The sequence below is a fragment of the Mytilus californianus genome, unplaced genomic scaffold, assembly GCF_021869535.1.
Source record: "Mytilus californianus isolate M0D057914Y unplaced genomic scaffold, xbMytCali1.0.p SCAF_7, whole genome shotgun sequence".
NCBI classification, from domain to species: Eukaryota; Metazoa; Mollusca; class Bivalvia; order Mytilida; family Mytilidae; genus Mytilus; species Mytilus californianus.
The window spans coordinates 95106708-95132928 of NW_026262723.1; the positions used below are offsets into that span (position 1 = coordinate 95106708).

At 31.3% G+C, this 26221-nt stretch overlaps 1 protein-coding gene across 1 annotated transcript in view; it reads right to left on the reverse strand.

The window, feature by feature from the left end:
* Positions 1–10308: 10308 nt before the first annotated feature.
* Positions 10309–26221, reverse strand: part of LOC127707871 (chromosome transmission fidelity protein 18 homolog) — a 43726-nt gene continuing 27813 nt past the window's right edge. Inside the window, exons 11-23 of the mRNA XM_052212618.1 lie at positions 25977–26092; positions 25423–25516; positions 24657–24755; positions 23499–23626; positions 21489–21560; positions 20489–20600; positions 19488–19658; positions 18568–18848; positions 17683–17767; positions 16434–16480; positions 12731–12845; positions 11182–11251; positions 10309–10661 (exon numbers count right to left, since the gene is read on the reverse strand). Of these exons, the coding sequence (XP_052068578.1) occupies positions 10558–10661; positions 11182–11251; positions 12731–12845; positions 16434–16480; positions 17683–17767; positions 18568–18848; positions 19488–19658; positions 20489–20600; positions 21489–21560; positions 23499–23626; positions 24657–24755; positions 25423–25516; positions 25977–26092 (1494 nt within the window). The 3' untranslated portion in view covers positions 10309–10557. The remainder of the gene's footprint in view (positions 10662–11181; positions 11252–12730; positions 12846–16433; positions 16481–17682; positions 17768–18567; positions 18849–19487; positions 19659–20488; positions 20601–21488; positions 21561–23498; positions 23627–24656; positions 24756–25422; positions 25517–25976; positions 26093–26221) is intronic.

Sequence of the window (26221 nt, forward strand, 5' to 3'; positions counted from 1 at the left end):
TTAAAAATAATTTCATTTACTTAAAACTATATATTTATTAAAGTATTTTTTAGGAAAAATTTTCTAGTTTAGCAGAATATAAGAAATAAGGAGAAAAAGCTCCCCAAAACTCTAAGTATGGCTTGTTCTGTTGGCGAATATTCATGGTAAAGTCCTATTTCAAGGAAATTTTCTCACAAAATGTGTTTTGGAGACTCAATCCACTCAGAATATTTCATTATTTGTAATATTTCACTTAAATAGCAAGAAATGTTAACACATGAGAGTTCTCACAAGGTCAAAGGTGCATGTACAGCTTCCCATATTAGGTGTAATACCACCATTGATTTTCCCCTATTAGTCTTTGTTAAATTTGCACTTTTCAAAAAATTGTGCAGAATTTATCTTTGTTTCAAATAAAGAAATACTTGGCATGAGTGAAGTTTTATCCTGTCCAGTACTATAGAAAAAATTTCACATAACATTTCATTGCATATAAGAAAATAACCATCACTGGAAGTTAACCAATCACATTTTCCCCCTTTTTTAACCTGTGTACAAGCTTTAGTAACCATGTAATCTCAAGTTTCCAAAATATTCTATAGAAACCCCAAATAGAAAAATAATGGTGCTTTGAAATACCCAAGATATATGTTTATGACACAGAAATGTTTTACTGCAATGAAATGTATGATCAATTACCTACAACTGTCAAATTCAAGGGAATATTTTTTTCGACCTATTTTCGTATGCAACAGGATGTGACGTACTATGATTTGGTGGTATTACACCTAAATAATCTATTGTTCTGTCTTTTTAGAGCTGTTCAGATCAAAATGACTTTTTTGCATCAAATTTTGTTTACTAGTGTTGAGATAAAAATAAAATAACAAAAATACCGAAATCCAGGAAATTGCAAAAGCTCAAACACATCAATTAATGGAAACAACTGTCATATTCCTGACTTGGTACAGGCATTTCCTTATGTAGAAAATGGTGGACTAAACCTGGTTTTATAACTAGCTAAACCTCTCACTTGTATGACAGTCGCGTAAAAAACATCCTACCAAAATGGCTTCTTGTGTAAAGCATTGGCTCATATCTAAATATAAGTGACACGATATGAACTTGGTGCTTTTGGGGAAGTTTAACACTAAATGCAAGAAGCTTGAAGTTCTACAATTATGTACGACAAAATTCAAACACATACATTGCAATATCTGATTTCCATAATTATGAACATCTGAATGGTCTTTCTAATTCAAGGACCCCAAATAGTAACCTTATCATACTGTCTCCGTTCATTATTTTTGCCTTATCAAAGGACATGACCATGGAAATACAAAAGTCAGATTGACGAAATTCTTAATTTCTGTGCTTTAGTTTATCTCTAACAGCACACATAATCCCAGGGTAAGAATATCCGGTCCCACATGTGTTTATTGTCTTATCTAAATCAACTTAAAATGTATCGGAGTTAAATGGGGGATAAAAAATATAGCCAAATTCATCTTAGGTCAGCTTTGCTTGAGGGAGTTTGAACCTTAGTTTATTCGATGAAGAAATATGTTTGAATATACAACAAATGACGAAGAAAGGCGTCAAAGCAAAAACTTCAAATAGCCTTTCAAGACGTCATAATTATTTGGACTACAACGGACGTGGCTTTCCTGGATTATCTTCTTCAACATTTAGATATTTTATATTTTTCTATATAGTCTAGAGATATCTGCGATATATTTCCCCCCATTAATTCATGTCAACGCCGAAGTGCTAACTAAATTAAATTAAATTAAAATTAAAGAAAGGTATGTGATAAATCATGTAAATACCGAGAAACTGACTACTGGGATGATGATACCCTCGGGTACAAATAATCCACCAGCCAGCAGCGGTAATGACACAGTGCTATATAATATGAAATAACACTTTAAATTTTATGCGTCCGAATTAGCCAAATATTGAAAGCCAAGGGGGTATATAAACTAATCATAATTAACAGGCTTTAAATTTTGACGCGCGTTTCGTCTACAAAAGACTCATCGGTGATGCTCGAATAAAAAAGTTAAAATGGCCAAAATAAAGTAAAATTTTGAAGAGCATTAATGACCAAATTCCGAAAGGTTTTGCCAAAAAACAGCTACGTTAAACTGTTCCTGGGGTAGAAAATCCTTAGTAATTCGAAATGTATAAGTACCGTAAAATTTAAGAAAGTTTTTTTGTAAATCATGCCAGTACAAAATCGCTATAACTGAACTGATGATACCATCGGGAACTAATAGTCCACCACCAGCGGCGGTATCGAAACAGTCCTTTAAAAATGAAAATAACGCTTTATAAATTTTATGCGTCTGAAGCTTATTTTTAGGATAGACCTTCATCAGAAACGCAGAGAGCCAAATATGAGTTCTAGTGCAGATAACATTAGAATGCTGATTTTTCTTATGTTATGTCATACAATATCTCCGAATTGACCAGTACAGGTAAATCAATTTTCTACTAGTAAGTTTGTGGTATTCTTCACGAAGACCGTTTTTGGAAGGTTTTCTTGTTTTTTCTAATAATATCCATATAAGTAAGAAATATGGTAGATACTCGTTATTTTATCCACAAAGAAGACAGGTGGCAAATACATTACTTTTGAATTTTGATCTTTTTTCTTGAGAATGTAAATTCCACTTTATAATTTTAGCTCGAATTAGTATTCGATGAAGAAATATGTTTGAATATACAACAAATGACGAAGGAAGGCGTCACAGCAAAAACTTCAAATAGCCTTTCAAGACGTCAAAATTATTTGGACTACAAAGGACGTTGCTTTCCTGTATTATATTCTTCAACATTTAGATATTTTATATTTTTCTATATAGTCTGGAGATATCTGCGATATATTTCCCCCCATTAATTGCAAATGTTCTTTAACAATATATTTTCCAATTGGATATTTTGAATGTCAATTGTCCTCTGACTATTTTCATTTAGGTTGAGTCCTCTGAAAATAGACATTTAGTATACACGTCACTTATAATTTTAACATGTATAAGTCCTTCATTTGGAAGCATTCAAGATATAATGTATGGGACATCATCTTGACTGTTTTTCGATATGGACACTATCTGTTTAATGTTTAAGTAGATTTAAAAAAGATAGTTATTTTTTTTCTTTTCAGAATTTGCCTGGTATCAGTATTTCCATTCCATAAAGTAATGTTGATATAACATATGTTTCCATTATATAAATGCAGGCACTAGGATCCAAACCATTGTTTGTGTGAAATATAGCAGCCATGAGACTAAAGCTGTTCTTCTACCTTTTACAATATTAACATTGAGATTATCTGTAGTTTCTTTGTTTGACTTTGATCTTTCCAATATGAATTACTGTTTCTGCATTTGGTAATTTTGTGTGTTTTAGTATTAAATCTAATTGGTTAAACCGATTTTTCTTTTTGTTTTCCATCTCAAATAAACTACATTTTTTTGCGGTGGTAATTTATAATGCTCATTGCAACTGTATTCGTATGTCATGATTGATTGATTGATTGATTGATAATCCCTATGCCATGTTTGATAGTATTTGAATGATGGATCTGTACTGATTAAAGAAACATCATCTACACTGGTAATTAGCGCATCACGGTATTTGTTCTATTTGGATATCAAAGCTGGACTACCGCAAAAGATGAATCAATGGGTCGCTGTATAATTTATAAAGAGCGGCACTAAGAATTCCGCTTTGACATACACCCTATCATAGGCGCATCCGGGAGGGGGGCCTGAGGTGCCCGCCCCCCCGCCCCTTTCGTGGGAAAAATTTGGTTGATTATATAGGGAATCACTGAAGCATAACTGGAGAGGGCCCCCCTTACAAAAAGTTCTTGATCCGCCACTGCCTATGAAATTTGAAAATGCACTAGAACAGAGTTTATACGGAATTCTTAATGTATATCACGGTTGGTATAGTGTCCGGCGGAGATCATGTTTTTTTTCGAGTGAATCGGTTCACTTTTTTCGAGTGTACATCAGGTTTTTTTCGAGTGATATTACATGCGATCACCGATTTACTGCTATTTCGCGTATATAATAGTTTTATACATGACTGTTCCTCTTATTCTGAATACTAAACATGTTTTGAGCACAAACGACGCTCAATTTCCTTGAAGTTCACCTTGAATTCAGTGTTGTATATTGTCCGTGTTTTTTTCGAGAGCAACATTTAAAACGTCCGGGTTTTTAAACAAATGGTCCGGGTTTTTCATAGGAAATGTGAATAAGAAAGAAGGCATTCTTGGGCTTAAAAACTGACTTTTTCTAGTTTATAACTGTAATTTAACAAAAGACAATTATATATATTCCCAATAAGTAACAAAAAATATCACTATCTTGATCAAATTTACCCCTTTTCAATTTAATTTTAATTTCTGTTCTGAAAACATTTTACCATAACCTTGCAGTCTGAAGATTTATTAGAAATTACTGAATCCTTTGTAAAACTGTCTTTAGAACCGAGAACAGGGGACTCATGATCTTTTCAATATCATTTCATGCTACATTTTGTTTTTCAGTAAATAATATTTTATGATTTATATATATATTACAGTGGCGAAACGTGGAGTTTTAAAAATAGGGGACTAAAGGAATAAATTCAATGAAATGCAACATACCACAAACATTCTACTAAGGGAGGCCTGGGACCAGCCTAAGTCTTTTTTGTATACACGTAATCCGACCTCCGTATATGTAATTATTTTTGTCTATATGTAAATTGAATTATGTATATACCTAATAAGAATTTTTGACCTTGATTCCACGCCATACCTAGACCATTTGTGATTTAAAAAAATACTTGAGAGAAATGCAATCTAGCTACCATGTTGATATGGAAGAAATGAAGACCTTTGTACATGGCTTTTGAAATAATATTATCAAAATAAGATTACATTGAAAATAAGCACTGATGGCTTATCATCTTATTATATACCTACTCAATGATCTTAATCCATAGTGGGCTATATTGCATTCACCCTGCCTGTCTGTCCTTTTTGTCTAACAAATATTTCCGTCACACTTGTAGCAGGTACTGCTGAACAGAATGTCAATGACTTCCTATTTGGTCAGCAGCAGGTTGGCAGGGATGAACTGTAACGTGTGAACACTTATCAGATATGTTAGATACGCAATCCTGTTTGCAGTATCTTTATAATTTTTTCAATATGTTGGATGAACTTAAAAATATGAATTCAGATTTGACAAGCAGTTCACAAGTGATGAGTTGTAACATGCGTGCCCTTTACTGATCTGTCATACTTAAAGTGGGGATATGCCTAGCACGACAATGCAGACAATTTTGTTTGATCTCTGCCATCCTCAGTTATAGTCTATGGATTGAAAATTTTGCATAAATAATATGTTAAAAGATTGATTCAACATGACAACATTGAAAGTCAATGATATTTGGTACACATTTGTATGAGGTGGATGACACACTTTTAAGATGTGGTATGTAGGGATGTTGAATAAAAGGTGAGATCTGGGAAAAAGAATGGGAACAAAATACAAAACAAAGCAGAATATGGGAAATGAGCAGACTCTTAATACGAGTTATATCCATTTATTGAAAATTATTTGGCTTACAACCCCTCATTCCGTTTTTATTTAATCATTGTCCATTGTAACACTTTTTTCCAAGTTTAAATGTTTCTTGATTGGTCAAATTATCAGGACCAACTGACGATGAGTTAGCAATATGCTTTAGCATCTACACAATACAGATTATGATCAATTGGACTCTCTCGGTCATGGTCGATTGACACTAAAATGTAAAGGTTTGATAAAGTCAATTTACGATGGTCAGAAGTATTCATAATACACCTTAGATATTAGGTCAGTTGTAATCAACTGCTGAGCTTGTATTTTAACAATTTTGCTTTGTTCATATAAAAGCTATTGACTAATTTGTTTCAACTCAATTTAAATCTGATGGTACCAGTCTTGTAAGGGTATAACTTTGATGTGAGTTTGAAGCCTGGTCAGGGCGAGGGTTCGACTCAAATCTTGGTCAAGAAAAAGTGCCAGTTTTCATGCCGAGGGTTGGTGTTCTCTCCTGGTACTCCTTCCTCCATCAATAACAACTGGCCCTCATGATAAAGCCAAGGTTGCTGAAAAGGGGATGAAACACTTAACAAATTAAATAAAAATGTTCTAATATTTTTCTGCAGTATTTTTTTTCTGTTTGATTTAAAATTTATGCTGAAAATTGAATCTGAATGGAGAAAAATGTCTTTGTGTTTTTTTTTAAAGATTGGCAGTTATGCATATAGGCTTGGTAAAGAAGCTGTCAATTACAAGACTGAAACTACATTCTTGATTTTTGAAAAATGAAAATTATGTTGTATCAATAAGCTACTCCAAATTAACTGAAAGTATACCATAGTTATCAATTTTTATACAAAACACCATACAAAAGACATGTAGAGATAAAATGTTTTTCAAGTAGCGTTAAGTATGTGATCTTTAATTCAATGAAGAATGGAATGATTTTTCTTCTTTGTATACTTCTTATGTCAAAACAATATACTGAATATTGAAAACAGTGTTCAGTTGAATATGGAGCAACATATCAAAGTTTTTTTTTAGACTTAGGCTTACATACAAACTTAAATAAGAAAAGATTTTCACAAAAATTTTGAATTTTTCATGCTTCTTTGACCACTTTTTCCATATTCAATATTGCACCTTTAAGTCATAATCTTTGGCTAAAAAGTATAATAAATTCCATGCCTCAAGTAGAGTAAATGCCACACTTTCTGTACGCTAAAAAACCCGCACAAGTCTCTATCCAATATCCATCATTTTCAAGTGACATTCCCTGCTATTCTTCTTATTATAAATCTACTTACCATGCATACTTATACTTAGCTATGGTATGAATTATTCCCCATGCTATGAAGATTTTTACCTGCCTGTCAGTCCGACCGTCCATCTGTCTGTCTGTGTCAGTTAGTCAGTTTCTCTTCCAGAGGTTCACTTGATTTTTTATACCAGATTGCAACCTTACTGGGATATATATTCACAGATAATGAGAGAAAGATCCTTATTGGATTTGAGGTCTCCATGTCAAAAGGTCAAAGATCGTAGTTACTGAAAATTGATTGCACTTTGTGCAGAAAAGGGTTTTTCAGATGCTTTATCAAATATAACATATTGGATTGAAACCTTACATAGATCTCAGTTGATTTTGAGGCCACTTTATCTGAGGTCAAGGTCATGATAAGTTAATAATCTGAGCTTGCTTACTAAAGGTTCTTTAATTGTTAATTTGTTTTAGTCCTGAATATGCATGAAATATCTGCCACTGGAATTAAGCAAGACACAATCAATCAATAGTTATGAGAAATGTATTTTGAAAGTTTAACAATTCATCTAAAACAAGAGGCACACCTGAGTATTTTTCCTGGACAAAAGGGCGAGGGTTAAAATTGTGTAGGTGGTTATGATTAATTTGACACTTAATTAAATAATTTTTAAATTAGATCTTCTTCATTTGGGCTAAAATTTCTTGTAAATAATTATGTTTTGTGAAATCCATATTGTATATTTATTACTTTGTGTTAACACAGCATTTCATTTAATTTGAAATAAAACGAAAATTCTATATAAATTAATTGTTGTGTGTAATGTATGGTACTTCCAGATATTTGTTTTAATATAATGCTTTCTAAATTTTGGTTGCAATGAAAAAAATACATCATCATACATTACTAGATTTGTTATCATTATGACTGATATATTAGGGTTGGAACAGTTTTTTCCAGATTAAGGAAACTTTATTGGTTAATTTCAATGTTTATTAGATCTTTGTCAACACTTAATTACAAGGTTTTTTGTGTTATTAGCTGATGTCATATGAATCAGTTGACTTATTAAACTTTAAAAAAAAAGTGGCACAAATTATGCTGGAAGTTGATGGTCTGTCAAGTACTGGCCTATGATACCTTTACAATGGTCTTCATAATAATGTAGGAATAATAAATGTAACCAATAATTAAGGCGACATGAGTTTACCAATGTTCAAATCTCGCAAATCAATTAAGAAGAGACAAATCAATGTTTTGTTATAAATTAGGCCGTTGATTTTTCTCGTTTGAATTGTTTAACATTTGTAGTGTCAGGCCCTTTTACAGCCATCTATACGGTATGGGTTTTTCTCATTGTTCAGGGCCATCCAGTTGCAGGGCTCGACAATAACGCTTGTCCTGATTGTCCGGTACCAGAGGAAAAAAAGGTCGGACAAGTAAGAGCCATATCAAGCTTGTCCAACTGGACAAGTAAAATCATTCTTTAGAAAATAAATTAAATCCAACTTTGATGATCAAAGTAATAAACAAAAAACATGAAAAGTAGATAAAAACAAATATTAATTTAACAAGTTTACATGCTATCGATAATTTAAAACTGGTTCTTTGGTCAGATACTTTATAACAGATAAAAAGCATACTATTCTCGGAAACCAGTCTTACCAATTGGAATTAGCAGTGACTTTATATATAAGGTAACAAGACAGTTGGGCACCGGCATGGAAATGAATCGGCTCCATGTTTAACAGACAGTTCAGCACTGTTGGAGACATTTCGGGACCAAGACAACCAGTACCTCGTTAACCTAGTTATTCTGTTGCTTTATAATAAATATATGATAAATTTTTTTTAACAAAAATATTTTAAAAATAAAAATGAAGAAATTATTGACCATAGAATTCAGAAATCATATTTTGATCATATTTAGACAAACAATATTTGATTGTGTTTGAATAAACATTTTAATATATTAAAAACAAAGCTGATTGTAGTAAGGCATTAATCATAATTGTAGTGAGGCATTAATCATAATTTTAGTAAGGCATTAATCATAATAATCTGTATTTTATCAACATAAAAAACCATGATACAAACCAAATGAGTGTAGACTGACAGGCCTACTAGACTGTGCCTCATGTGCAGAGTCTGATGAGACTTTGGCATTGATTAAAACTAGAACCTAAGTCCTACATGTCCTATGACTAGGAATGACTAGATTCAGTTGTTCTCTGCTCATATTTTTGAAAAGGATATCTAGAGATTGAAATCAAATTCTGTTCTATAGTTTTAATTAATTTTGTTCATTGAATCAACCTAATATGCAAAAAAGGTTAATATAAAGGTTTATTTTTTGGACAAGTTACAAATCCATTCGGACAAGTAAGTTTTGATATGGACTTGTCCTATTGGGCAATTTGAAAAAAAAAGTTATTGTAGAGGCCTGAGTTGCCTATAATTGCTTACATCAACTTCATTTCTCTAGTTGATAGTGGTCTCATTGGCAATTGTATCACATCTCAAACAAACACTGAGGGAATCACATGGAATCCTAAAGGTGAAAGATAGTATGTGTTGACAGGGTAAGTGTCTCCTGCTATGGGTGCATCGCTTGTCATGAGAATCCACACTCAGTCAAAATATCAGGAATGGAAATAGGACAGGATCTGTAAAATTACAGATCAGACGACTTTTCTGTTATTCAAAGATCTGACTTCGAAAACATTTCATAAGTGAGTGGAAACACAGACACATCATATCAGTCAACTAATTTGGGATGGTGTCAGTAAAACTTATGTAGTGTCCATTTCAGTTGTTCATCCTCATAATCTGTTGAAACAGTTTTTGTGTAAGGAGCATATGAAAATGTAAGAATAATTCTTTAATTTATTTTGTAAATTTTTCTTGTCAGCTGCAATAATTTATAGTCTTTGACCCATTTTAACTAGCTCATCTTGATCAGCATTTCTTTATCTGTCCTTCAAAGGAAACATGGCAAACCTATATTATTTTGTAAAAATTTCATCATTTTCCTATATTGATGTATCTTAAAACTTAAAGTCTACTTGGTCCAACTTGACTTCTCTGTAGAATTTCTTGAAAATTGAATAGAGTTTATTTAATTTAAAAAAGACAATCTTAAGCAAAATTTAACACGTTCCTTTGGTATCTTCTACCTCTTTTAATTTTTTTTTAATTTGCATATTCAGTATTTTATTGGGATCAGCACCTTTTTTTCTGACACACATACAGGTTAATTCTTATAATAGCCCAAGCTTTCAGTGTGTTTTTTTATACATTGAAAGGGGAATAAATCTTGCTGTTAATGCAAGCACTAAAGAAGTTATTTATGCTGTTTATAGACCAAGTTATCTAGTGGAATCTAAATTAACATATAGCTTTTACACAACCAATAAATCATCTCTTTAGTGTATGTAAATGACTCTTCCATGTTTAAATAGACAAGGAACTACAAGTATGATATTTGATGTACTTTACTTTATAGTACAAAGCACAGATGTAAATATTTCAATAAAATTACAAAATAAAAGTCAATTCAAGTCTTGAAAACAAGAAAATTGTTTTCGATCACACATGAAGAATATATAATGTCACTGAGGAAAGTACTTTTCCTTAGACTAGAATGTATACTATTTATATGGAACACCAGGACACACCTATAAATATCTGAACACATTTATAAATATCAATTGGTCAGTTATAGTTTAAATAAGGTCTTGAACTCGAACATTCCTTCGGACTGCATTGGAAAACCCTCCTTTAAAGTGGAACCATATATCAGTGTTGAGCACATTTTTCTTCTTTTCTTCTGCAAAAATATTAATTAATGTATTACTTGTTTTAAAAAAAAGTAGCTTGGTTTTATAAATAAAAAGGAACATTCTGGGTTAAAATCTATAAGACCACAACTTAGCAACAAAAGTTTAACAAAAATAAAAAATCAACAAGTCACCATACTGTCTCACAATCAGGTTTGTTGATCCTTTTTCGTAATATATTTGTAATATTACATGAAAAAAAAAACTATTATTTTGAAACAAAACTTTTTGTGATTTCCATATCTAATCCTACACTCTATTTTTGATCTTATGAATATTGAAAGAAGGTTGTTTCATTATGGGTTTTATTTTATCAGCCAATTAATGATTTTTGCTCTATATAAATTTTGAATCCCATATTTCTCTAAAATAAGTATGGTGAATTTTTTTTAAAACAGAATTTTAACTCTATATACTATTAACTCTTTAAGGAAATTATTTTTAATCTAAGTGCACCTAAACTGATATACTCAATAAAAGTGTAATCTATATTATACTTTTCAAATTTACCTTTCTGTGTTGAATTCTGTGAATCTTGTGTCTTCTGTTTTATAATCCTACCGAAGAAATCCTTTTGCACCTGCATGAAATAATAAAAACTATTGGCTAGATTGAGGATCTAATGTTGTGCAATTTCCATTTTCTTACACATGTACAATGTGTTAACATAGAACTGTTCTATCTGCTTGCTTGCAAAGTGAAAGAAAAACACACAAAACGCAATATAATGGATGTTTTAAGTGAAGAGTACTTATGTTCTATGTCACTTGTTTTTTACTCCTTAATTTACTATCAAAATTCTTTAATACATATTTCTACCAAGAACTCTGACATGCAAAAGATATGCAGATTTCAAGTCAATGAACCATGACTGAGGGGCAGGGATACATATAAAACTTTAATGAAATGAGATGTTATAATGCTATTGACCATTGAATAACAATTATCATTCATAAAAGTAACATTCACATACAACATACTATCAACACATCATGTATAATTCCTGGGGTTAAGTTCTCAGCAAAATCTTAAACATGTCCAATGAAACAACAAAAATGAGGTCAAGGCCAATTCATATGTCAGACAGACATATATCCCTAACTAGATGTGTCAGAATGACACGAATGGCCCTGCTCGCAAAAACAGCTTGAAGCCATTTTTAGGAGTGAAAATTTGAGAAAGAAAGTCTGTTTAACTGTTATTTTCACGAAATTTTTAAAGTCCAAAGCCCGTAATTTCAGCAAAAAATCAATGGAGCAGAACCATACGTAAACTAGATTTGTAACTCATCATAATAGACTCATATACTAAAATTCAGCTCAATATGTGAATGTGTTTAGAAAAAAAAGTCTGTATAACTGCTATTTTCACAAAATGTTCAAAGTCCAAAGCTCATTATTTCAGCAAAAATCAGCAGAGCGGGACTAAACGTAAACTTGACAACTTTGTTGTGGGGCCATAAAAACAAATCCACTTATCTAATATTGTTCACCTGTCATATACAGTTGGTAAGGAATAGACTGAATTCTGAAAACTTAACATAACCACTAGAGTGTGAAAATAAAGTAAGGGCCAAATGATTTACATTTGACAGACATAAACTCCTTACACTCATACATAAATGTACCGAATATTGTTGACTGATCAGATGTAGTTACTGAGAAACAGACCAGATCCTGGAGATGTATTGAGATCACTTAAGCGTGAAAAGGAGGTTATTGCCATTTGATATAAGTCACACAGACATATAGTCCTCAAAACATATCCACATATAAAAATATTGACTTTTCATGTATAGTTACAAAGGAACAAATCAAACCCTGAACCATGAACTGGAGTGTGAAAATGAGGTCAAGATCAGCTGACATGGTTTCACTAGGAACAATCAGGTACACACTTTTGTAAGCTTGGATAACAATTGGGATTGAGGAGGTAAATATTTCAGTAACTGAAATTTGTTAACCTGGTCAAAACCCAAGTCTCAAATACCTTGCAGATGAGACACAAATTATCCTATTCATATTGATCTCTTCTACAGAAATTATAAAGTGAATATTACCATTTGATCTGGGTTTAAAGAGATAGCCTGTAGTTTCTGTTTATGATTAGGAATTACTGGTCCTTTCTTCTCATCAGCATTACTTTTATTCTCTACTTTTTTAGCTGGTGTTGAACTGAAAATAGTCAACACAAATTTGAGAAATAAATTTAAAATCTAACCACCATCAATAAACAAATAATTACAAAAGTAATTTTATATGAAAGTGTTTGTAAGATTAGAGTTTTAAAGTATCAATATTTAACATTATTTCAGCAAAAATTTACTGCTTTTCTCAGATAAATATCCCTCTGTCATTCATTTTGTGACAAAACTTTCCCACTATTCCTTTTAAAGGTATGCAAGCACATAAGATGTACAGAGGTAAACTAGTATACCTCACTCCTTTGGAGGCAGGGTAAAATACTTACACTTTAGAAGATACCCAGTGAAAATCAACCTAGCAGGACATATTTTTGTTTCAGTGTTTTGTGGTTTAAGGCTTTTTAACATTACTTTAATTGCTAATTAATGAGGAAATTTTTTTTTGTTTGAATAAAAACCACGTTTTAGTTTATGCATAGTTATGAACAAATGAAAATAATAGTGTCTCTATGCTCACAGAGATCTGAGGCCTAGTTTTGCACTAAACTTTGGTAGAAGACACTGCATAATTAATCATTATTCTGTCTTTGAAGTGATGTCTTCTTTAAATATGGTAACATGGTATAAGATGTACTTAAGTGATGTGACATAATCCAGACATAAAAAGAAAGTCAAAAGAAATTAAAATGGTAAGTTCCACTGAAAATTGATCATCTGAAAATGCTTTGCATTTTACCGCTTAAACTTAACTTGAACATACTATAAGAATGATTGAATGAATGAAAAGCTAAATCCCCTTCCTAGATTCATTTGTTGAGGGGATAATGAAACCAATCAGGGTAAATAGACAGAAAAGAAGAAAACTATATTTCCTTTCCATATTCCTGGTTATGCAAAAAAAAGATCAAGCAAAAAGAATTGTTTTGAATTGAAAATTAGCTTACTAGTAACTTAACCAAATCTTTCACTCCGGTTCCTTCCAAAAATACATGGGACCAAGGGAAGACACTTTAAAATATCAACTAGGGGTGGGTGTCAAGTACAGTGAAATTTTATGGGAAATTATAAATTTTTTTTTATCTTTTATTTTTTTTTAAAAAGTCAGGATCTTACATACCCCCTAAATTACCACCTGACAGGGGTATTTAGGGGTTAAATTTAGAAAATAATGTAGTATACAATATATCGCTGACTAACGCTATAGTTTGGGGCCTAAAAGGGGTCTTAATGGGCCTACTCCTTTTATTAGATAAATCTCTCTCTCTAACTTTCTCTTATACAATACAAATACTTTTCACTCATCTGTCTTGCTACAATATGTATCTTGACTTACTTTTTAAAGACAAGCATAAATTTGCTCATAGTATACATCTATTTTGTTTTCACTTAACTAAACACGAGGCTCATGAGAGCCTGACATCGCTCACCTGTAATTTCAGTTTCAGGCATTGGACTTATTTGCAGATCTTACTTTGCTAAACAATTTTGTCATTTACACTTTCTCTCTTTCTATAATAATATTAAAGATAATACATAACCCAAAACTGTAAAATTTCTGAAAAATTAACTATTTCTGGACAGTAACCCAGTAATAAGTTGTCCTATTGGTATGAAGATTACTTGACAGGTAGATCTAAACCTGTTTAACACTTTCACCTATGTCAGTTTTGCTCTTACTGCTTTAGTTTTTGAGATGAAAGCCAAAAACTTCATTTGACCCCATGTTCTATTTTGAGAAACTGCTGCCATGTTTTTGAATGGATCATATCCTCGAATATACAATCTATAAACTAGATACCCTAAAAACATTCAATTAAAGTTTTTAAGTATTTGACCAAGTAGTTTCAGAGAAGAAGATTTTTATAAAAGTAATTAGACCTTCACAAAAAATATAAAAAAAAAAACGTTTTAAGGGCAATAACTCCTTAAGGGGTGAAATGACTATTTTGATCATGTTGACTTATTTGTAGATCCTACTTAGCTGAACTTTTTTAACATTTACACTTTTTCTCTATCTATTATAATATTAAAGATAATAACCAAAAACAGTAAAATTTCATAAAAATAAACTATTTCGGACAGTAACCCTACAATGGGTGGTCCAATTAGTCTGAAAATTTCATAGCAGATAGATTTTGACTTATTCATCACTTTAACTCCATGTCACTTTTACTCTAACTGCTATAGTTTTTGAGATAAAAGCCAAAAACTGCATTTAACACCTATGTTCTATTTTTAGTCATGGCGGCCATGTTTGTTTATGGATAAAACTTCGGATACAAGTTATAAACGAGTTACCCTAAGGAACATTCAGTTAAAGTTTAGAAGTATTAGGCCCAGTAGTTTCAAAGGAGAAGATTTTTAAATGTTAGCAAACATGATGAACAAATTGTGTAAAATTGTCTTTAAAGGGCAATAACTCCTTAAGGGGTCAATTGACAATTTTGGTCATATAAAAACTTTTTTGTAGATCTTACTTTGCTGAACATTTTTGCCGTTTACAGTTTATCTTTATCTTCAATAATATTCAAGATAATAACCAAAAACTGCAAAATTTCCTTAAAATTACCAATTTAGTGGCAGCAACCCAATAATGGGTTGTTCGTTTCATCTGCAAATTTCAGGGCTGATAGATCTTGGCCTATTGAACATTTTTCCCTGTCAGATTAGCTCTAAATGCTTTAGTTTTTGAGATATTGGCCAAAAATTGCATTTGACCCCTATGTTCTATTTTTAGCCATGGCGGCCATGTTTGTTGATGGATCAAAACTTCTGATACAATTTATAAACTAGATACCCTCAGGAACATTCAGTTTGAAGGTATTTGGCCAAGTAGTTTCAGAGGAGAAGATTCTTGAAATAGTTTACCATGACTGACGCCAAGTGATGGCATAAGCTCACATGGGTCCCTTCGGGCCCTGTGAGCTAAAAATAGATAATATGAAACAATATTTAGTTAAATATTACATGTAAAGGAGACCAAAATTTTAAACAAATTTGAACTTATTTTTCTTTGCAATATGATGTTCAAAAATTGGTATTTTTTTATTTCTTCTTTAACTCAACCATATTTGGTTTTGTTTCATTTAATGTACATTTATATATATAATTCTTTGTAATTATGACCAACAGATTCATTCATAAACTTTCATGTTTACACATTCTCTTTGTTGAGAACAAAGTTTACAATAAAGATTTGCAATATTTGAAAAAGACTGCCACAATTGAAAAGTTATTGGCATGGGCATTCAAAAAAAAGGTGTTCAATGGTTTCATCGCCAAGTTTACAAAAAAAGTACATAACTTGGTATTTTTTTATTTAATTTTGTACCAGAAAGTATTAGTTGCTATGATTCTATGCAAAAATTTGTATTGAAAGGTTCTTAAATAAACATCTCTACAGGAATTATTGGTTATCATGAAATATTCTGACCATTCTGTTGTATCAATAACCAATAAATAAACAACATTAACAATTATATATTTGCCTCTATAGGTGGTTACTCTGTTTGGCAAATGCCTTCCCTGAGTAAAATGTATGTTTAAATGGAACAGCCTTCAGAAATAAACCGTACTTTATACCGGATATTTCTAAATGAAAAAGATTTATCAATCCTACCTGGTAGTAAAATTTTTGTCATTTCTTCTCATTTTTTCCATTTCAATCTGTAAATATAAATAAATAAACTATTGACACAGAGCTATGTCTCACCTGTATATAATTTTGATTGTAAAATGCATATCTTGAGATTATAAAATGCCATCATTTTAATATGTATAAACTAAGCAAAACATTCAAAATTCAAAGTTAATGAACCATGACTGAAGATGTCAGGCAAAATAATTTCCTTGGAAATAAGATATGCCAACGCTAATATTTGATTTTTGATTTTTGGTGTTTTAACGCCACTTTTAAGCACCGCTTTTGGGCTATTTCGTAGCGGCCAGATTTTATTGGTGGAGGAAGCCAGAGTGCCCAGAGAAAACCACCGACCTTGGATAGGAAAACTGACAATCTTAGTCAACTAAGATTGGAGTAGAGTGCACCCGCACGAGCGAGGTTCGAACTCACAACCTCGATGTTGACTGGCTAGTGATTACAGTAGTAACTACTTAGACCACTCGGCCACCAAGGCCCCGCCAATACTAATACAACTGTATACTAAATATCCTTATTTTAATTTAACCTGTAAAGTATGTAAAACATGAAAGTCAATGATCCATGACTGAGGGTGTGGGGCCAAAAAATCTCCATAGATATGAGATGTGCCAATGCTAATACAACATGAAAGTCAATGATCATGACTGAGGGTGTGGGGCCAAAAAATCTCCATAGATATGAGATGTGCCAATGCTAATACATCTTCATACCAAATACCATTGACTTACAGTTGGTAGTTACTCTTTAACTGACATTTAAACTAAGTAAAATTAGAATCACTTTAAATGGTTCTCTTAAAACTGACTTAACCACAAACTGACAGTTCAAATGTTGGCCAAATCAAAATAAATACTTTAAAATATTATGATCTGCTTCTAAGATGGCAAAATTTAGAAGAAAGCAAAGACAGCTTTGCTCTGAGGCAGAAAAGTGTGTCCTAGATTAATGGAATGTTACTTAATGAGCAGGCACTATAAATCTTGCTCAAAAGTTTAAACAAAGCTGGGTATATTCCTATGCCATTAACATATAATTAACCTGTTATAATTGTTGTTTGATCTCAAGGAGCAACTAACCAATCAAAATCAGACAGTATGCTCATGAAAGATGAATGGACAAAATCTGAGGATAATATTATTATTATAATCCACATAAAATGAATTATGCATTTCTAAACACACTTTGATATATATAAAACAATAGTTACCTCTCTTGCAACCAACTGTTTAGCAGCATATGTCAACTGTTTGTGTTGTTTCATACCAGTGAAACGTACAACTTCATCTACATGGCTGAAAGTAGAAGTCAACATCCTTAAATACTCATTGTCAGCTTCATGTATTAAGAAAATTTCTGAAAGGATTTAAAAAATTCATTTTTGTTTTTTAATTCATTAGGAATGTTTTCATGTTTCAGACTACCTTTTTACTGCCTTGGTAATCTCATGGCAGCCTATTCACTTCCAGTGTGGAAGGTTACAACTAGTTCAACTCATATACTTTAAAACTGATGTTTGCTGCTTCTCCTCTAATGAGTGAAGCATGCAGAGCAAAGACTGATAAGATTTGAGTCACAATAATGCTTTGGATTTGGCTGATATGCCTATTTGCTGAAAGTTACCTTAAAGCTAGCCTGTCAAAAATGATCCACTACTTCAATGTGATAATAGGCTCAGCCTGCCAGATATTTTCCTTTTTTCAGCTGTTTATCTCTCTTAAATACCCCAAAAATGTATGGAATACCTAAATTCAATTTTACAGACCATTGTTGAACATCAAATCATGAAAATAAAAAACCTTTTAGACAACTTATCCTTCTTACAGCAATGCAAATACATAACTTTGATGAAGTCCTTTAAAAGCAACCTCAACTTTCATACAATATTTCAGATTTTACCCTATACTGTGACTTATAAAAATAATTTCTCAGAAACAACCTCTTGAAAGAAATTACTGGTCAATCTTTACAGCAGACGTAAGACAAATCAAATATCACTTCAAAGTTACACATTCCTTTAAAATATTTGTTCAAACAAATGAATTTATAATGTATATTTTCATTAACAGGTACTCAGCAAATTAATAAAACTTACGGATCTAATACATAAGAGAACTGTCCATCAATTGTCTTCTCCTGATGATATGTCATATTGTAGGCAATCATTATACGAATCAACTGAGCCATTTCCTCCTTCTCTCGTGTACTGTACAACTGTGTGTTTACAGGCCGGAAGTTTGGCTGTATAATGTCCATCAGAGGAGGTAACACTTCCATTGTCACTGAGGCTGTATTAAGATATTTTCGTACTGAAGGTGACATATCTGACATCAAGGAGCTTATCAGATTGGTAAACTTGTTATGTTTGGTCAAGGCCTACAATAAAGATATATCATAAATTATTATCCACTGAAACTACTAGCACACTTTTCTAGGTCCACATTTCTTAATACATTTTGTTTATTTCATTGTTTTTTAGAACCTCAACCCTTTTTGATGCTGAAGCCAAATTCATATATTAATACTCACTTATAGAACTTTAGATAACATTATACAATTAACCTGTTCTAAATCTAATAGATATAAAATATCTTTTTTAATGATCACTGATTCACAGTAGTTTATACGAAAAATTATACTGGAATATATTGATGCCCGTTGAGTAACCTCTGTTGTTAGTGTATTTGATGGGTTTCCAAATTTTCCGTCTATGTACATCATTTACAAATATGCTATACCAAAATTATACATAATACATGTTTCTAGTAAACAATGAAGGTTCTTTGAAATAAATATAAGCAATACACATTCTCTAATTTCCACATATTTGCCTTTCATTTTTTTTAAAGTGAAAAGCTACTTTGTGCAAGGTTACTTCCTAGCATTTTGCAGGTAATGAAAGCTTTTATGATTTGACCCTTTAATTTTACTTAAATTTATTTTTCAGAACTTTATTTGATGAGTATATCCTCTTTTTTAAATCTTTTCTGTTGTTAAAAATGTACAAGAACTTACTTCATACTGACTGTGGGGATATTGAATTCGAGGAGGCTGATTGGCAGCAAATATAAGATGAAATGTCACAGCTATATACGGTACATATCCCATTAAGCTATAGTCTTGTATATGCATGGTATACTGGTTTACTGAATCAACAAACGTTAACCAATCCATAGCAAAATTTAACTGAAAAATAATAATAATACAAAATTAAATACACAAAAATTAATGACATTCCTTAAAAACCTGAAAATTAAAATGTTTTGGAGCTGTATAATATATAAAATACTGATCAAACATTCATGTACATCACATAAAGAGACGGATAGGTTGACACACAGTCTGTAGATATAAGAAGATGTGGTATGAGTGCCAATGAGACAACTCTCCATCCAAGTAAAAATTTATAAAAGTAAACCATTATAGGTCACAGTACGGTCTTCAACTTGGCATACTGCAATATATATATGTATTAGTTTATATGTCAATGAACTCTTAACTGAGTACAAATGAAGACAATGCACTTTCTATAATGATTTCAAAACTTAAATAGTATTTTTTTCTATAAAGAAACTGACTTTATCAAACACTGTAATGTAACATTGAGAGATGAACCACACAAATGAGGTCAAGGTCAGGTGTTATTTGATAGACACATGTACAATAATTCTAGACCAAATATACTTGACTTACTTAAAATAGGTATAAACTCATAAGGTAAAAACAAGCATGATGACATGTCATCATTTCTTAACACATTATTCTGACTCAGATCTGACAGATGTTTCCTCTTACTCTTAAAAACCTGCCATCAAAGAAGCAATAAGCTTGGGATCAAACCCACACTTGCTCTTATAAATGCTACCTTAAGACAAACAAAGTGATTTTTCTCTTTTTTTTAAGTAGCGGCCTTATACATTTGATAACATTATTAGTTCTTTACTATTTGTAAACCTTTAGGTGGAGATTTTCATAATTTCACACTAATTTTTTATTCATGTCTTCAATGTACTTACTCCATCCATTTTAGGATCTTTATATTTACATTCACAATAGTTTTCAAACAATCCTTGTATTACTCTGTCATATTCTCCAGCAGCATATGTTGAATGTAAAATATTATTAAATCTGAAAAGTAATCATCTTAGAATTAGACAAGATTAATGTGTATATGTAAATAGGTATGGTAAAAACTTTTGTGAAAGGTAGACTCTTATTTTGAAGTGTAAAAAATATAATCATCTTTCAGCTAAAAACATATTAAGGTGATACCATAAATTATTATACCTCAGTTTGTATTTTCTTTATAAAATTATCGACAAATAAATTTACTATTTTCACGAAATTGTCTGAAAGACTATTTATTATTGGTTAATAGCTTTGAAAACTATTTACTGGGTATGAACTATTTACTGGATGCAAAAATTTTCCTGTACTTTTTGTATAATAAAACACTTATTAACTGGCTATTTAATTGTCCCCCTGGACACCAACTATTTACCTCCGCTTTGCCTCGGTGGGACAATATTATCCTCATAGCCAGTAAAGGAGGAGAGGAGGTGATAATGATTGGCAGACTAATATGAAGATCCCCCATGCATATTTGTTTATAATCTTTTCCAGCCTAAAAGAAGAAATACCCTTCAAACCATAATAATAATAAAGTCCCCCCCTCCAAGCCTTAAATACTCTATGAAGTTGTCAAGAGAGGTCCTTTCTCTTATTTATTAAAGCAGTATCTTCTAATAAGATCATAATTATTTGCTGATTGGTTAGTCTTATGCAATCAGGATTATTGAATAACCTGTTAAGAGAAGGGTTCTTGGATGACCCATAAAAGATCAAAGTTATTGAAAAAAAGTCAAATGACAATTTTTGGTGTGTTTCTTAAAATTCTACAAATCCCTTTGAGCATCATCAAAGTGAAGAATCTATTTCTATTCAACGTTTTCCTACAACTCGAAGGCCCTTGACACTCAGGGACTTATTGTACGTAATCATATAATATATACTTACCTTGCAGGTAATGATTGATTATTTACTTGAACTTCATTATTCTTTATATCTTGTATAGTTATAAATTTGTTTCTGAAAAAAAAAACATTTCACTATTTTTGTAACATTACAGGAATGCTAAATGCAAAAGATTTGATATTCAACAAGTACATCATATAATATTTTTGTTTCATGTAATGATATTGCTACATTGTTGTTTACAGAGCTCTGTATTTCTGTCTAAATAGTAGCATTATAGAAAGAAAGTAAAAACTTGCCTTTTCTCTTCTATGATTAATTTTACCAATTATGCATGTCTTTTATGTATTGATTTTTGAGTTTATAGTTGAGATTTATTTTTTGAAGTTTTTTTTTTTTCAATGGTTTTTATTTTTCAAGAATCTATTTATTCTAAATAAGAATATTCTCACAAGAATAACTAAAAACCAGATATCTCAAAGATATGTTTTTTTTTAAATAAAAATAAAAATTGAAGTAACATTTTTTTTCAATATTCAATGTACACTAACTTATTCATAGGTGTCAACCTTCCAAACTTCTCAAGTGGAAAGTCTCCTTGGGGGTTTCAAAAGAAAGATTTGTCATAAAGCCTACTTCACATTGTTTTTATTAACATTTTATAGTACTTTTTGCAGTTAAATTATTAATGTGTAAAATATTTTTACAATCAACATTCAAATGACTCAAATGATTAAAAGTTAAAAGAACAGGTAGCTTAGGCACTTCATATTGTGCAAATTAACAATGTTTTGACAATAATTTGTCAAGTTTTACAGGATTAACATTTGTTTACATTGAAAAAGGTTGGGAGATTTTTTTCTCAAAAGTTGGAGATTTGACACCCTGTCAAGAGACCAGGGCTTCCAAAATTATTTATAGCCAGCCGGACATTTTATATATTATCCCGATTTTAATCCCTTAAGACTAAACAAACAAAAGGCATTATGGTAATCAGTTGCAGAGTTGGCCATCCCAATGATATTGACATTAAAAAAAAAACGATATTAAACTTTCTTTGATTCAAATTCGAAGTTCTGACGTAAACTGTTAAATTGGCAGTGCATCATTTGAAGAATGCAACATCAGCGTACTTATATCTGCCTTAGACTTTATTTGTGCAAAATAAAGTTGTCAAAAACTTTACTTTCGTTTTTAAATCTAATATACCGGATGTTATCTTGACAATGGTAAAACATGGACCAGAGACGGATACGTAAATTCCGCGTGAATGAGTGGAAGTAGCTCTTTCTACGTTATTTCTTGAAGAAAATATTTGAAATAAACGTGAGATAAATGTATCAATGACAATTTAAGCATTTTTTGAAGAAATTAGGATGCATAATTAAATTTCACACCTGCGCACATGCGCACACGTGTACTAGTTCTAACAGAGACATGTCTCTAGTTCAAACAACGTGGTTATGATGATTTTTCATTTTCACCTTTTTTAATTTTTTGATCAAATCATATTAGTTAACGTATTTCTGATAATTTAAATCTTTTTGACTAAATTAATTAGATGCAAACCGCTGAAATGTAAGAAAATAACTTTGAATAGACTGATCAATGTCCGGTTCAAAATAGTTTACCTGTCACCTGAACAGGTAAATTTCAGCTGTTCGACAACTAATTAGCCTTGATTAAAATGAGAATGTATTAAAGTAGGGGTTGTTTTGATAGTACTTAATGATCATGTCACTTTTATGACCGGAAATGTGTGACTGTTAAAGGCAAAACGTTGGGTAAAAAAGATTGCGAATTATGTTTAAAATGACCGTCTCTTAAAGCCTTGAAAACTAAAAAGTAGATGACCGTTTCATGCTTTGCCCAGCCGGACTTTTACCGGACATTATACAAATGTCCGGCATATATGACCGTTTTGGAAGCCTTGCAAGAGACTGGTCTTCAGATGGACATTTGCAAATTCTTGAAAAAATAATGGGAGGCTCCTAACATTATATGTAGAGTTGACTATGTTATTGAAATTTTGAAACATCGGTATATACTTACTTTTTAGCTCTTGGCAATGAAAATATTTCATACCATAAAGAAAACAAACTTTTATTTGTGTCTTTCTGTCCAACTGTTACATGCTGCACCATTTTCACTGTTAATTCTTTGCATTTTCTTTGAATAAACTATGATGAAATGTAAATCTATTGACATCAGATATACCTTATTTATGCAACACAAAAATCAAAACATCATTTAATCAACAATGACATACAATGTATTACTGTAGGTAATAATATGATGAGTTTATTTACTGTAGGTAACACACCTACATATCTTTTATATATAAATCAGAAACCTCTTTTGATAGTGAGGCTACTTTGAAAATCAAACTTTTCTTTATGTATTCAATTATGTAATTACTATAGCAAAGGTATATGACAGAAGGTATACCTCAAATACAGTTTCCAAAAATCAATTATGAAAGTAAATATATTCAGCATCCTTAAACATTAAAACTTGTATCAGTTGAAATCACATGACACATACAAAATACTATGACACTATTTAAAGCATTGCTCTCCATGGAATTTTGTAGAGGATTTTGGCAAGCACTTGATATTTAACTGATTTTCCTTTCGTATTGCACTGTTATGTTATGTTTGTTAATAACGTGGGTTTTTTTGCAGATAAATATAAGTAAGATTGAAATTTGATTGGCACAGCTGTTTTAAAGAAGACTTTTGACAAGAATATGTGTCCATAGGACACCATGCGCAGCTCAAAGTATCACATTTCCTTGTTCAGTGAACTCAACACTTGGTCAAAATCCTAATTTGGCATATATTTCAAAAAGTTCACTTCATAATGAAAATATTTGCACTAGTTTCAAGTTGATGTGACCACAACTTCATGGTTAACTATATTTAAACCAAAACTTTAACCTGATACATTTTTGTCTTCAGTGAACAATGAAATCTGTGTCATAGCCTTAATTTGGCATACATTTTCAAAAGTTTTCATCATAATGAACATATGTACAAAGTTTCAAATTGATCTGAACACAACTTCATGGTAAAATATCTAAAACCAAAACTTTAACCTGTTGACTAAATCAAAGTGAAATAAGCTTACACTGGCCATGTAGGCCATATCAGATACAAAGTGCCTTCTGACAGCCTAGTACATTTCTTATAGCCCTGATCATATTCTTACCTGTAAGGTATTCAGACAAGACCTAATATCATTATCTGTCTTTTCACATAAAGCTAATAATGTTGTCATGTCAGACTTCATATGCTCTTGTTTAATGACCTGAAATAGCATTCAACTTCAGTAGTTAAAACAGAAAAGAACAAATATCAAGCTATGTACAACACTGGTACGAGTAACCTAAACTGGCTACACACTGTAAGTTTACATCTACAATAAACTATCAACAAATATCAAGTCCTTAATAAAGTTATTTAAATCTTTTAAAAACAGTTAGTTCTTACTATCTTAATAATTCAAGTTTCTACACAAACCTCACATTCTCTTTCAAGACTTTATATAATCCATGTAACTATACTGAAGAATTCTGAAACAAAATGTAAACATCTACCCTTGCTACTTTGTCGCTTTTTTCTGAAACAAAATATTCTGTGTTGCTCTACATAAATAATTTTATAAGCAGTGTAATAGGTTTATATAAAAAAAATGCCAAAATATTATAAGTAGAACATAAGGACCCTTCGTCCAATAACTGCCTTCAATAAGTTTAATGATTCTCAAGAAATTTACTGAATATTCAGACAATATAAGGGCTCTATTTCTTGCCATGGAAGCAATGGCTAATTTTTCTATCAGAACTATAAAATCATTTTATACATCACAGTCCGGGATCATATCTTATTTGCTTCTAAAAATAATATGCGAGTGACTGGTCAATGTTAAAATATGAAAAATATCTTTTGACACCGTTGGCCATTCTTAATATTACCTCATACAATCTAGCAGCAAGCCTGGCTGGTTCTGTAGGAGGGAAGTTCATTATCAATGCAGTTTGTCTTAGTTGTCGTAATGCTGGAACATATCTGAAAAGATAATTGTAAAAACTTGAAACATTTCACAAGAAACAGAATACTTCATCTTAAAAGTTTTACTATAAAATTGGTAAATCACAGCAATGTTACATATTTTATTATCAATATTTGAATAAACTTATATGAAGTATGCCTCCACACAACAGGTTGTTAATGCAAACAAAAAATTGGTTCCATCATATTTCCGCAGGAACATAAAAGCACAATGTTGGTGTATGTTCAAATAACTTTAAAATGTTATGATTATAGCTGATGGACTGTAAGAAGAGGTAGGTGGACAAACCAGAAGTTTTAACAGTCTATCTAAGACTAGTCACCACTAAGAAATAATAAAAAATAATAAGCTATAATTCATGTTGATGTTTCATTTAGTGAGTGAGAGAGAGGTCTTTGACAAGTCCTTTTCTTTCAATATACTTCAATTCATTCCTTGACACTTGTCTTAACTTACTGATCATTACAAATACAGATGATTGGTCGTAACAATACTCCACCATCCTTTTTCTTTTTCTTTGTTGCTTGTTCTTCAATTTTCTTGGTAAGATTAATCAACATATTGATGGCAGGCTGACAAAATAAAATATTAAAATCAAAATATGAGCACTGAAACAAATATAGCTTACCTTTAGGGCAAATGCAATCAAGTTTTGATTTTGGGGCTGATATTCTAAATTCAGTTGTGTGAATTATCAATAA